Genomic DNA, 12,881 nt, shown 5'->3' with positions numbered 1-12,881 from the left:
TGTTGCCTCGAACGATAAATTGGTTTCATATTTTCGTTCAGCTTGGCTTTATCGATGGAGGTAAATATCTTTTTGAAACAGTATTAAGCCGGTTATAGACGGAGCCTTGGGCTTCATCTCCTTACCCCCCTTACCGTGTGACTCTTTTGGTTGCTTAATCCCCAGGTGGGGGCAGGGGATCCCCCAGTTTGGAGGCCCTCCCGCCACTTCAGCATATTCAGAAAGAGGGGGAGGGGAGGGAAATGTCTGCTGGACGTTCCATTATTCCCTATGGAGGCTGATTCCCATTGGGTATAACGGAGAACTGATTCAAGAGTATCTGGGGCTCTGGGGAACCTGTTTTTTGAGGTAGGGGTGCCGTATTTGCAGCAGAACATCCAGCGCATCTCCCTAAAGTACCCTCCGCGTTTCAAAAGGATTGGACCAGGGGGTCCAATTCTATGAGCCTCAAAAGAAGGTGCCCTTATCCTTCATTATTTCCAATGGAGAGAAGACATTTAAAAGCTGTGCGGTCCCTTTAAACGTGATGACCACAACTCCCTTTGGAGTTCAATGATGCCTGTCACAACCTTGCTCCTGGCTCCACCCCCAAAGTCTCCTGGCTCCGCCTCCAAAGTCCCCAGATATTTCTTGAATTGGACTTGGCAATCCTAGCCATAGGTATCTAGGAATTTGCTAACCCAGGGCTGGCAAACCTTCCCTTCTCAAATCTTCCCTTCTCTAGGTTCCACCCACCTGATCTCCAACCCCGAGCTGGCAACCCTACCAAAATCCCTTGACCCTTGGCTCAGTTATGCGCCTCTTTATCTCACACCTGTGCAGCGCTGGGGATTCAATCGCCCCTGTTGCATCGCAGAGCCGATAGCGAACCTTCGGCCTCTCCCCAGATGAGACAGGTGGCGGCTTCCCCACTTCATCAATCAGCAAAAGAGACGGAGGCGTCAGCTCTTTTCCGATGGCATCCTGGGAAGGAGGACAGCTGGCTGAGGCCGGAAACCGGGCACTGCCAGACTGTGCCAAAACTACCACAGCTAAGGATGGTATATAAGGCGTTTCTGGGAGATCCCTCTTTCTCAGGACGTGTTCGGCTCTGGAGAAGATGAGGGCCCTATTGGTGTTTGCTGCTCTCCTGGCTGTTGCCTTCGGCACCGAGAACTTTGTGGGGTAGGTAGACGCAAGCGTAGCCAAAGAAGTATTGCAGTCGGTCCAAGCCAAGGGACACCGAGCGCCACTTTTGGTGCACAGCTGGAAGCAAGCAAAATGGGTTTAGAGCATTTGTTACAACACAGTTCAATATAATAACCTTTATGGGCACGATATTGAACGCAACGGGGAACGAATCCATCCATTAAATGGCAATTTGCAAATACAGCAAGCACCTCCTAGATGCTAGATATAAAAAATTTGCAACAGTAGCAGTCGGTTCCGAGTTGACGACGGGAAGACAATGTTATATTTGTCGGGCTCCGCTGTTTGCTCACTCAAACAGGGGTCGATGAGTGTGGAGCGCAGATCAGAGGGAAAAGTACAGTTTAGGAACGCGTGTTCTAAAGTTTCTATCTCTGGACGTGCACAAGTGCACAGTCTGTTTGCATAGGGAGTTTTATGGAATGGACATATGGACATATGAAGCTGCCTTCTACTGAATCAGACCCTCGGTCCATCAAAGTCAGTATTGTCTTCTCAGACTGGCAGCAGCTCTCCAGGGTCTCAAGCTGAGGTTTTTCACACCTCTTTGCCTGGACCCTTTTTTTGGAGATGCCAGGGATTGAACCTGGGACCTTCTGCTTACCAAGCAGATGCTCTACCACTGAGCCACCGTCCCTCCCCAATCTTGGAATCTTCCAAGAAGTATGGCAGATGGTAGCACACTGCACCTAGCTAACGAACAGGCTCTTCCCTCCATTTGGAAATAATGAAGGATAGGGGCACCTTCTTTGGGGGCTCATAGAATTGGACCCCCTGGTCCAATCCTTTTGAAACTTGAAGAGTATTTTTGAGAGAGAGACTGGATGCTATGCTGCAAATCTGGTACATCTACCAAAAAAAACCCTGCCCCCCAGAGCCCCAGATATCCACAGAACAATTTTCCATTATACCCTATGAGAATCGGTCTCCATAGGGAATAATGGAGTTTGCAGCAGGCATTTCCCTCCCCCCCCACCCCGTCCTGCTTTCTGATGGGAGGCGGAGGGAGGGCCTCCAAACTGGGGGAGCCCCTGCCCCCACCTGGAGATTAAAAAATCAAAGGTACATAACCCACCGTGAAAACCAGCTTCTATTTTTAAATTATACAAGGTCAACAAAAATAAACACAAATTCCACCATCATAAATTTAAAAAACCATAGCTTTAAGTCCTTAATAGAAAAGGAAGCTTTTCTAGCACCAAGAGTCTTTCTTTTCATCCTATGGTAAAACTTCCCATCTCATTCCATGCAATCCTGGTGGAGTACTCCAGATGTTTAATGTCTGATGCAGCCAATAATCCAAGTTTCCAAGGACGAGGTCGTACCGAACCCTTGTTTCGCGTGAGCTTCTTCAAGCGGCAACAATCCTCTTAGCAATTTCTCTTAAGTGTTAGGCCAAACAGCCAGCATATTTGAAGGAACACCTACAAGGTGCCCAGCTGGAGATTGGCAACTCTAAATGCACGGGACAGATGTGGACAGAAGGGACCATGTCTGTTGGCCACTTAAACTACAGGCTACGCAGACAAGTTTCATGATGGAAAGGAGTGTGCAGATGAGAGGACATGGCGTCTCCCCTCACCCCACCTCACCTCATCCTGGTACTTTCCACCTGGCACAACTTCGCTACTGGAAGTTTTTCCAGCGGGAGAACGTGGGCTTTATACGTTGGAGTATGGAGACGTCAGCTCACCTCTGCACAGCCATTTTCACGTTAAGATAAATCTCTCCCTCCTCTGTTTTTGGTTTTCCTTTTAAGTAGGAAGTTTTTATTTTCAAGAAAAAAAAGAGAGGGAAAGGGAAACTAGGAAAGGAATGATACATCTGTAAAGAGAAATAGAGTACATTCTGCACGCCGCTGTAAACATTCAAATAAAAGAAAATTTCGTCGTACTGTTACACGCTTAAGCCTCTCATCACAGTAGTCATGTAGGATTATATTGTAAGTTCCCATTTAGGTTACCAATTTAGCTTGCATTTCAACCGTATAAATTGAAGAATATTAACCACAGTTCACACCAAAGCAATTCAAGTGTCTAGCCCACGGGTAGGGAACAGTGGCTCTCCAGTTGTTTTTTTGCCTACAACTCCCATCAGCCCCAGCCAGCATGGCCAATGGCTGGGGCTGATGGGAGTTGTAGGCAAAAAAACATCTGGAGAGCCACTGTTCCCCATCCCTGGTCTAGCCGTACATATAACTTCTCCCAGTATTCTCTTGCTTCTTCCTTGGATTTCCCAGCAAGCAATAGCGATAAACAGTCCATCTCTGCTGTTTCCAGTATTTTCCCGATCAGTTCCTGTTTCGTGGGATCTCTCCCTCCTTTGAATGTAATGTGGCTGCCTTGTCACATCTAATTTGGCTCTTGTGGGTCTTTGTTTGTGGGGAAAACCCACACGGGAGTCTCTAACTACAATTTGGAGCAATTTTTTCTTTGAAAGTCCTAGCACGCGGCTGGCTTCTTTGATGGCTGGCCATTTGTCTGCAACAGCTTTCATTCTGGGCCTCTATATTTGATTTGTCGGCCACAGAAAGGAATGAAAAGTCTGGTTTCCAAAGTTTTTCCTTTGTTCAGTGAGAACATATTTCTGTGTTCTGCCGGTAGGTGTCAGTATAACGTAAATTGCTGCCATGAAGTCGAAAGCACTATAGCGGCATCTAGTGACAGAGTACTGTCATTGCAACACAACAATGGTTCCTCGTTCAAAGGACAGGTTGATGGGGGGGGATAGGAAATGTTTGTGTGCTTCACAGTAGAAAGCAGGGGTGTCAAACTCATTTGTTCTGAGGGCCAGAACTGACATAAATGAGACCTTGTTGAGCCAGGTCATGTGAGTCATGAAATGTAATGCCAGGTAGCAGAGATAAAAACTTTATAAAGGACACAGACAAACACAATTAAAGATTAAAAAAAACATTTAAAAAACACACTTAAAACATTAGCACTCGTTGGTCTTAAAGGTGCTTTCTTTGTATCTCTCCTATGGGATCCAGGGAACTGGGCAAAAGAAGCTATGGCTGTTTCCTTCCTTCCCCAGGAGAACAGCAGGCGGAGGAGCCTCAGCCAACAGAAGGAAGAGAGGCTTGGCTCAGTAGCTCTGCTGTGCGATTGAGAGAGCCTGGCAAAGCAAGCCATCCCTCCCACCTTTCCTCCCCAAGGGAGGAGCCTCAGCCAATGGAGAAAATTGAGGTTTTGCTCTGTAGCTCCTGTGTGATTGAGCAAGCCTGGCAAAGCAAGCTGTGATGCAGAAGGAAGAAAGAGAGAGAGAGAAGGAAGCAGATGACAGCCAGTTGCTCGAGAGCCTGATAGGAGCCCTCCGGGGGCCTGATTGGGCCCCTGGGCCACATGTTTGACACCCCTTGTAGAAAGGATTCTCTTGTGTAAACTAGCAATCCTTATGGCAATCCTTGTAGGGTTTTCAATGTGAGAGATGTTCAGAGGTGGTTTCCCATCGATTGCCTCTGCACAGACTTCCTTGGTGGTCTCCCATCCAAAAACTAACCAGGTCTGACCCTGCTTAGCTTCTGAGGTCTGATGAGATCCAGTTAGCCTGGGCCATCCAGGTCAGGTCAAAAGGCATACAGATGTGATTTGCCCTGGCCTGTCTCTGTCACAACCCTGGGCTTCCTTGGTGGTCTCCCATCCCACGTCCTACCAGGGCCAACCTTACATAGCTTCCAAGATCTGATGCGATCGAGCTAGCGTGGGCTATCCAGGTCAGGGTAGAAGACTGCCTACAAACCCAGATAACCATCCACAGAAAGACTTACCCTTCTTGAAAGTTGCTGCGGCTACTGAAGGGTGATGACAACAGAAGCGTCCGTAACTATTCTGCCTCTACAGTCACCAGGTGCTGAGGATCTTGGCTGCAGATGAAGCCCAAGTAGAGAAAGTGAAGGATTTGGAAGAGCTTGAGCAGGTAATGGCTAGAAGCGGGTGTGGATGTGTTGGAATACAAGCTATGCACATTTCAGACATTATAGAGTTAACTATTTACCTGATAGAGGAAGTGATGTATTGTAACCTAAACCCAATTGTGATCCGAGTCTTCTAAGCCTGGGAAGGATACAAATACAACATTGGTCAGAAAGGATGTTAGGTGTGAAATGCTTTGATGTTATATGCAAGCTGAATTGTGTTATTTCCTGTTTGCAACTGCTTCCTGCAAGCAAGAAGTTAGACAAAGGGTTGTATAATGTAGCCACGGAGAGGACAGACATAGTTAGACTAGCTGGTAAACTGGGTTATGTTTTTTTATCCCAAGTACCCTATCCTGATGTTTTCTAGTAGACTTTACTTCTTTTGATAAGCAATCATATCTGACTCCTTTATGCAAACTCCAAGCCTCTGAATTTAATATATATTTCCATCAGGATGGTAGCTTTTTAAATATATATATATATATATATATATATATATATATATATACATACATACATACACATATATATATATATATATATATATATATATATATATATATATATATATGAAATTTAGAATAAGAGAGAAAAATATATTATAAGAACATCAGAGAAGCCAGTCCAACACTCTGGGTCACATAGTGGCCAAAAAACCCAGGTGCCATCAGGAGGTCCCCAGTGGGGCCATAAGAACATCAGAGAAGCCATGTTGGATCAGGCCAGTGGCCCATGCAGTCCAACACTCTTGTGTCACACAGTGGGCAAAAACCCAGGTGCCATCAGGAGGTCCACCAGTGGGGCCATAAGAACATAAGAGAAGCCATGTTGGATCAGGCCAGTGGCCCCTCCAGTCCAACACTCTGTGCCACATAAGAACATAAGAGAAGCCATGTTGGATCAGGCCAGTGGCCCATGCAGTCCAACACTCTGGGTCACATAAGAACATAAGAGAAGCCATGTTGGATCAGGCCAGTGGCCCATGCAGTCCAACACTCTGTGTCACATAAGAACATAAGAGAAGCCATGTTGGATCAGGCCAGTGGCCATGCAGTCCAACACTCTTGTGTCACACAGTGGGCAAAAACCCAGGTGCCATCAGGAGGTCCACCAGTGGGGCCATAAGAACATAAGAGAAGCCATGTTGGATCAGGCCAGTGGCCCATGCAGTCCAACACTCTGGGTCACATAAGAACATAAGAGAAGCCATGTTGGATCAGGCCAATGGCCAATCCAGTCCAACACTCTGGGTCACACAGCGGCCAAAAAACCCAGGTGCCATCAGGAGGTCCACCAGTGGGGCCAGGGCACTAGAAGCCCGCCCATTGTGCCCCCTCCAAGCACCAAGAATGCAGAGCATCACTGCCCCAGAAAAAGAGTTTCATCAATATCCTGTGGCTAATAGCCACTGATGGACCTCTGCTCCAGATGTTGATCCAATCCCCTCTTGAAGTCAAATATTGGAGGGAGGGGGTGGTGGAAATATCATATGGGTTAGTATAGAAAAAGACAATTAAATATTGTAACCATATGTTATTAATAAATTGTTAAAACACAATCCCCTCTTGAAGCCTCCTATGCTTGTAGCTGCTACCACCTCCCGTGGCAGTGAATTCCACATGTGAATCACCCTTTGGGTGAAGAAGGACTTCCTTTTATCCGTTCTAACCTGATTGCTCAGCAATTTCATTGAGTGCCCACGAGTTCTTGTATTCTGAGAAAGGGAGAAAGGGACTTCTTTCTCTACCTTCTCTATCCCATTCATTATCTTGTAAACCTCCATCATGTCACCCTGCAGTCGACGTTTCTCCAAGCTAAAGAGTCCCAAGCGTTTTAACCTTTCTTCATAGGGAAAGTGTTCCAACCCTTGAATCATTCTAGTTGCCCTTTCCTGCCCTTTTCCAATGCTATAATTTTTTTTTTGAGGTGCGGTGACCCCTGATCTAAATGGACATGTTCCATCTCCTCTTTTCCCTCCCAGCTGGATTTCTGGCGGGCTCCTGTTCACTCCGAGCTCCCCATCGACGTTCGTGTCCCATTCGCCAGCCTGCAGGGGGTCAAGGCCTACCTGGAGTACCATGACATCAACTACTCTGTCATGATCGAGGACCTTCAGGTCAGTCGGCGGAGGCTTTTCAGATGGCAAAGTGGGGGTGAGGCACTGGCTTGTCCGGGAACGTCCTCCCACTCCCCCTTGTCTAGCAGGGGTCTCCAGTCGTTTTTTGAGCCTCCCGGCACCTTTGGAATTCTAACACAAAATGGTGGGCATGTCCACAAAATGGCTGCCTCAAGAGGTGCGGCCAGATACAAAATGGCTGCCATAGAGCTTACCTTCAGCCACACAGTAAAGATCCTTTTTTCCTATGGTGGCAGCTACTGCCAAAACAACATTTTTAACAATCTGCGCAGCCAGTGGGGTTGCAGGGTCCAACTCAAGAAATATCTGGGGACTTTGGGGGTGGAGTCAGGAGCAAGGTTGTGACTGAACTCCAAAGATTAATGAATTTGTGGTTTTTAAATGCTTTCCAAGGCTAGGGGCACCTTCTTTTGGGGTTCATAGAACTGGACCCCTGGGTCCAATCGTTTTGAAACTCAGAGGGGGTTTTGAGGAGAGGCACGGGATGCTATGCTGTAAATTTGGTGCCTCTACCTCAAACATCAGACCCCTAGAGCCACAATCACTGCAGCTAAATACTTAGCAACTGCTAAGGTAGTCTTCCAATCCTCATTTACGAGGAAAAATGTGATGATAATTTGAGGTGGTCAGTTCACGTAACCTATTAAGAGGGAGGACAAATACCTTTCTCTCAAATCTGACCAGATTTCACACTCCAACCGAATAAATCCTAAGGACCGAAGCTGACCAGATACCAGAGCCTTCTCTGTAGTGGCCCCACGCTGGTGGAATGAATTGCCGAAAGAGGTCAGGGCCCTGCAAGAGCTCATACAGTTCCACAGGGTGTGTAAGAGAGAACTCTTCCACCAGGAATTTGTGTACTAGGCTGCTGGCCACTACGGTTTAAATCAATATATGAACCACCACCAACAATCTGCTGCTGCAGAGAGGAGAACTTAAGATATGCTGTACAGAGAAATACCAATTTGGAAATCGTAAGATCAGAGCACCGAAATATTTTTATGTATTTATGTATATTTTACTCTTATGTTTTATGATTTTAATGTTGCACTATTATGTTTATTCATGCACGCGCATGTCTGTGGGAGCCGCTCTGAGCCCGCCTCGGCGGGATTTAAGTGGAACAAAATAAAATAAATAAAATTTACAAACTCTGCCCGAATACAGCATGCCCACAAATCGGCCTTGCAGTATGGCCAAGAGAAAACATAAGAACATAAGAGAAGCCATGTTGGATCAGGCCAATGGCCCATCTAGTCCAACACTCTGTGTCGCACAGTGGCAAAATTTTTTATATATACACGCACACTGTGGCTAATAGCCACTGATGGACCTCTGCTCCATATTTTTATCTAAACCCCTCTTGAAGGTGGCTATGCTTGTGGCCGCCGCCACCTCCTGTGGCAGTGAATTCCACATGCCAATCACCCTTTGGGTGAAGAAGTACTTCCTTTTATCCGTTTTAACCTGGCTGCTCAGCAATTTCATCGAATGCCCACGAGTTCTTGTATTGTGAGAAAGGGAGAAAAGTACTTCTTTCTCTACTCTTGTAAACCTCTATCATGTCACCCCGCAGTCGGCGTTTCTCCAAGCTAAAGAGCCCTAAGCGTTTCAACCTTTCTTCATAGGGAAGGTGTTCCAGCCGTTTAATCATTCTAGTTGCCCTTTTCTGGACTTTCTCCACTGCTATAATATCCTTTTTGAGGTGCGGCGACCAGAACTGCACACAGTATTCCAAATGAGACCGCACCATCGATTTATACAGGGGCATTATGATACTGGCTGAATGTAACTGAGTGAGCATAAATGTTTTTCTTTCATGAGACCACGAAGGATATATGGACAAACAGCTCAAGAAAACCCTCGTCTATGGAACATTTCCAGACTGGGTTCAATACTTCAGAATCCAAGGATAACTCTGAAATAACATGTCCTGTGAGAGGGAAACTAGAAAACAAAGATTGATTTTTCCTTTGGACGGTGTTTGCGCAGCTGACTGTTTCTCACCAGTTCTTTCTCCCTGGGTCCCTTTCAGGAACTGGTGGATGAGGAACAACTCCACATGTCAATCCGTCATTTTATGCCCCTCTCGATTGAGACCTTTAACTATGCTTCCTACCACAGTCTGGATGAGGTAAGTCAAGAGAAGGAAAGGAAAGGTCCCCTGTGCAAGCACCAGTCGTTTCCGACTCTGGGGTGACGTTGCTTTCACAACGTTTTCACGGCAGACTTTTGACGGGGTGGTATGCCCTTGCCTTCCCCAGTCATCTACCCTTTCCCCCCAGCGAGCTGGGGACTCATTTGACCGACCTCGGAAGGATGGAAGGCTGAGTCAACCTCGAGCCGGCTACCTGAACCAGCTTCTACCGGAATCGAACTCAGGTCGTGAGCAGAGGGTTCAGACCACAGTACTGCAGTACTGCTGCTTTACCATTCTGCGCCACGGGGGGGGGGGGAGATAAATATTCTTTGCTATCAAAGCAAGAAAATATTTGAAAACCTTTTCACACTACAACTAGGAAATACCCACCCTTTTGTGATTCACCTAGATTTACAGAAACACCATAAGAACATAAGAGAAGCCATGTTGGCTCAGGCCAATGGCCCATCCAGTCCAACACTCTGTGTCACACAGTGGCAAAAAATTTTATATATACACACACACTGTGGCTAATAGCCACTGATGGACCTCTGCTCCATATTTTTATCTAAACCCCTCTTGAAGGTGGCTGTGCTTGTGGCCGCCACCACCTCCTGTGGCAGTGAATTCCACATGTTGATCACCCTTTGGGTGAAGAAGTACCAATTGGTAGAGGGCTCTATTATCTTTTACAACTACCCAGACCAAATGGCCAAGCCACACTGGTTTACCATGTGATCCGTCTGCATACTTGATCGACAAACTGTTTGTATTTCAGCCCACAATACCCGATCCCCTCGTCTGATGAGGTGTGCTTAGAGAGCACGCGAATGCTTACGTTCTGAATAAAACTAGGTTGGTCTTAAAGGTGCCACTTGACTCCTGCTTTGTTCAACCCCCCAAATTACTATTTCTGGTCGAAAGATTCAGTGAAGCCCTCGCTCAGGTATAACCTGGCTCCTTAGATGGAGAACTGCTTTGGCCCACCCTACAGTAAATGACTAATATCGCCACATCAGTCTCCACGGAAACGAGATCCCATCCTGTGGGCATTATCGATTTGGAAAGTTCCTTTCTTGGTGGAATGTTAGAGCATACCCTCCCCCACAAGTGCTGATTTTCTTTTTGTCCACTAGATCTATGGCTTCATGGATCTCCTGGCGGCTGAGAAGCCCAACTTGGTCAGTAAAATCCAGATTGGCCAGAGTACTGAGGGTCGCCCAGTCAACATCTTGAAGGTAAGCCACTCCCAAGTGTCAATTGACGTAAGTTCTGGACCTTGTTTAATTTATATTTCAGTAGTGTCAAGAGACTGAGACTCACGCCTGCTTATTCGCCTCTACCCTTAATTCAGGCATTGATTCAGGCAACATGGTGTTGGGTCTGGTTTAGGATGGCCGGACTGGTCAGGCAGCCATCCTTACCTTCACTTAGCAGAGGGCTCTTTAAGAACAGAAGAGAAGCCATGTTGGATCAGGCCAGTGGCCCCTCCAGTCCAGCACTCTGTGTCACATAAGAACATAAGAGAAGCCATGTTGGATCAGGCCAATGGCCCATCCAGTCCAACACTCTGTGTCACATAAGAACATAAGAGAAGCCATGTTGGATCAGGCCAGTGGCCCCTCCAGTCCAACACTCTGTGTCACATAAGAACATAAGAGAAGCCATGTTGGATCAGGCAAGTGGCCCCTCCAGTCCAACACTCTGTCACATAAGAGAAGCCATGCTGGATCAGGCCAATGGCCCATCCAGTCCAACACTCTGTGTCACATAAGAACAGAAGAGAAGCCATGTTGAATCATGCCAATGGCCCATCCAGTCCAACACTCTGTGTCACATAAGAACATAAGAGAAGCCATGCTGGATCAGGCCAATGGCCCATCCAGTCCAACACTCTGTCACATAAGAGAAGCCATGTTGGATCAGGCCAATGGCCCATCCAGTCCAACACTGTGTCACATAAGAACAGAAGAGAAGCCATGTTGAAGCAGGCCAATGGCCCATCCAGTCCAACACTCTGTGTCACAAAAGAACAGAAGAGAAGCCATGTTGGATCAGGCAAGTGGCCCCTCCAGTCCAACACTCTGTGTCACATAACAACATAAGAGAAGCCATTTTGGATCAGGCCAATGGCCCATCCAGTCCAACACTCTGTCACATAAGAGAAGCCATGCTGGATCAGGCCAATGGCCCATCCAGTCCAACACTCTGTGTCACATAAGAACAGAAGAGAAGCCATGTTGAATCATGCCAATGGCCCATCCAGTCCAACACTCTGTGTCACATAAGAACATAAGAGAAGCCATGCTGGATCAGGCCAATGGCCCATCCAGTCCAACACTCTGTCACATAAGAGAAGCCATGTTGGATCAGGCCAATGGCCCATCCAGTCCAACACTGTGTCACATAAGAACAGAAGAGAAGCCATGTTGAAGCAGGCCAATGGCCCATCCAGTCCAACACTCTGTGTCACAAAAGAACAGAAGAGAAGCCATGTTGGATCAGGCCAATGGCCCATCCTGTCCAACACTCTATGTCACATAAGAATGTAAGAGAAGCCATGTTGGATAAGGCTAGTGGCCCATCCAGTCCAACACTGTGTCACATAAGAACAGAAGAGAAGCCATGTTGAAGCAGGCCAATGGCCCATCCAGTCCAACCCTCTGTGTCACATAAGAACAGAAGAAAAGCCATGTTGGATCAGGCCAATGGCCCCTCCAGTCCAACACTCTGTGTCACGTAAGAACGTAAGAGAAGCCAATGGATCACACAATGGCCAAAAAACCCCAGGTGCCATTGTCTGTTCTTCTAAAACATGTCCCTTTTCCTTCAAGATGTCCCTTTTTTATGGCTCCCTAAGGCAAAGGGAGAGGTGACTTTTGGGTTTCTGGAGTGGACCAGGTGACTAGGACAGAAGGTATCCAAAGAAAAGGGATGAACTATAAGATGGCTAAGGAAGGCCATCTGGCAACCCTACCTGTGCCCAATAGTTATAAAGTTGTTGAGTGGTTTTTCTGGGCTTTCTTGTAGAGCAGGGGGTCCCTCCCCAACCTTTGTGGCCATAATCACAAAATGGCTGCCCAGGAAGGCAGTGCCAAATGCAAAATGGCAGCTATAAGAGGTGGAGCCATACACGCAGAAGTAAAGCGCAGGGAAGAAGAGGGTTCATGTTAAAAAAAAACACACACACACACACTGGGAAAGAGGAGAGGGAGAGAATAAAACCAACACCGCAGTGGCAGCAGCTGCTGACAACAGCATTTCTGTCAGATCTCCAATGGCCCTCAGACGTCCTGCTCGAATGAGTGTTGTACCTGGAGCCTTCCACTTTTGAAAAACATTCGGTGGGTATTGGGAAAGGTGTCATAAGAACATAAGAGAAGCCATGTTAGATCAGGCCAATGACCCATTCAGTCCAACACTCTGTGTCACATAAGAGAAGCCATGTTGGATCAGGCCAATGACCCATCCAGTCCAACACTCTGTGTCACATAAGA

General features: G+C 47.0%; 1 protein-coding gene across 1 annotated transcript in view; it reads left to right on the top strand.

Moving 5' to 3' along the window:
• Window positions 1-1,063: 1,063 nt before the first annotated feature.
• Window positions 1,064-12,881, top strand: part of LOC132576661 (carboxypeptidase A1-like) — a 28,955-nt gene continuing 17,137 nt past the window's right edge. The window contains exons 1-5 of the mRNA XM_060246030.1: window positions 1,064-1,164; window positions 5,031-5,112; window positions 7,089-7,223; window positions 9,280-9,378; window positions 10,521-10,622. Of these exons, the coding sequence (XP_060102013.1) occupies window positions 1,100-1,164; window positions 5,031-5,112; window positions 7,089-7,223; window positions 9,280-9,378; window positions 10,521-10,622 (483 nt within the window). The 5' untranslated portion in view covers window positions 1,064-1,099. The remainder of the gene's footprint in view (window positions 1,165-5,030; window positions 5,113-7,088; window positions 7,224-9,279; window positions 9,379-10,520; window positions 10,623-12,881) is intronic.

Source organism: Heteronotia binoei, chromosome 8 (assembly GCF_032191835.1).
Source record: "Heteronotia binoei isolate CCM8104 ecotype False Entrance Well chromosome 8, APGP_CSIRO_Hbin_v1, whole genome shotgun sequence".
NCBI lineage: Eukaryota > Metazoa > Chordata > Lepidosauria > Squamata > Gekkonidae > Heteronotia > Heteronotia binoei.
The sequence above is the reverse complement of the archived record's forward strand: the minus strand, read 5'-3'. Positions and strand labels throughout refer to the sequence as shown.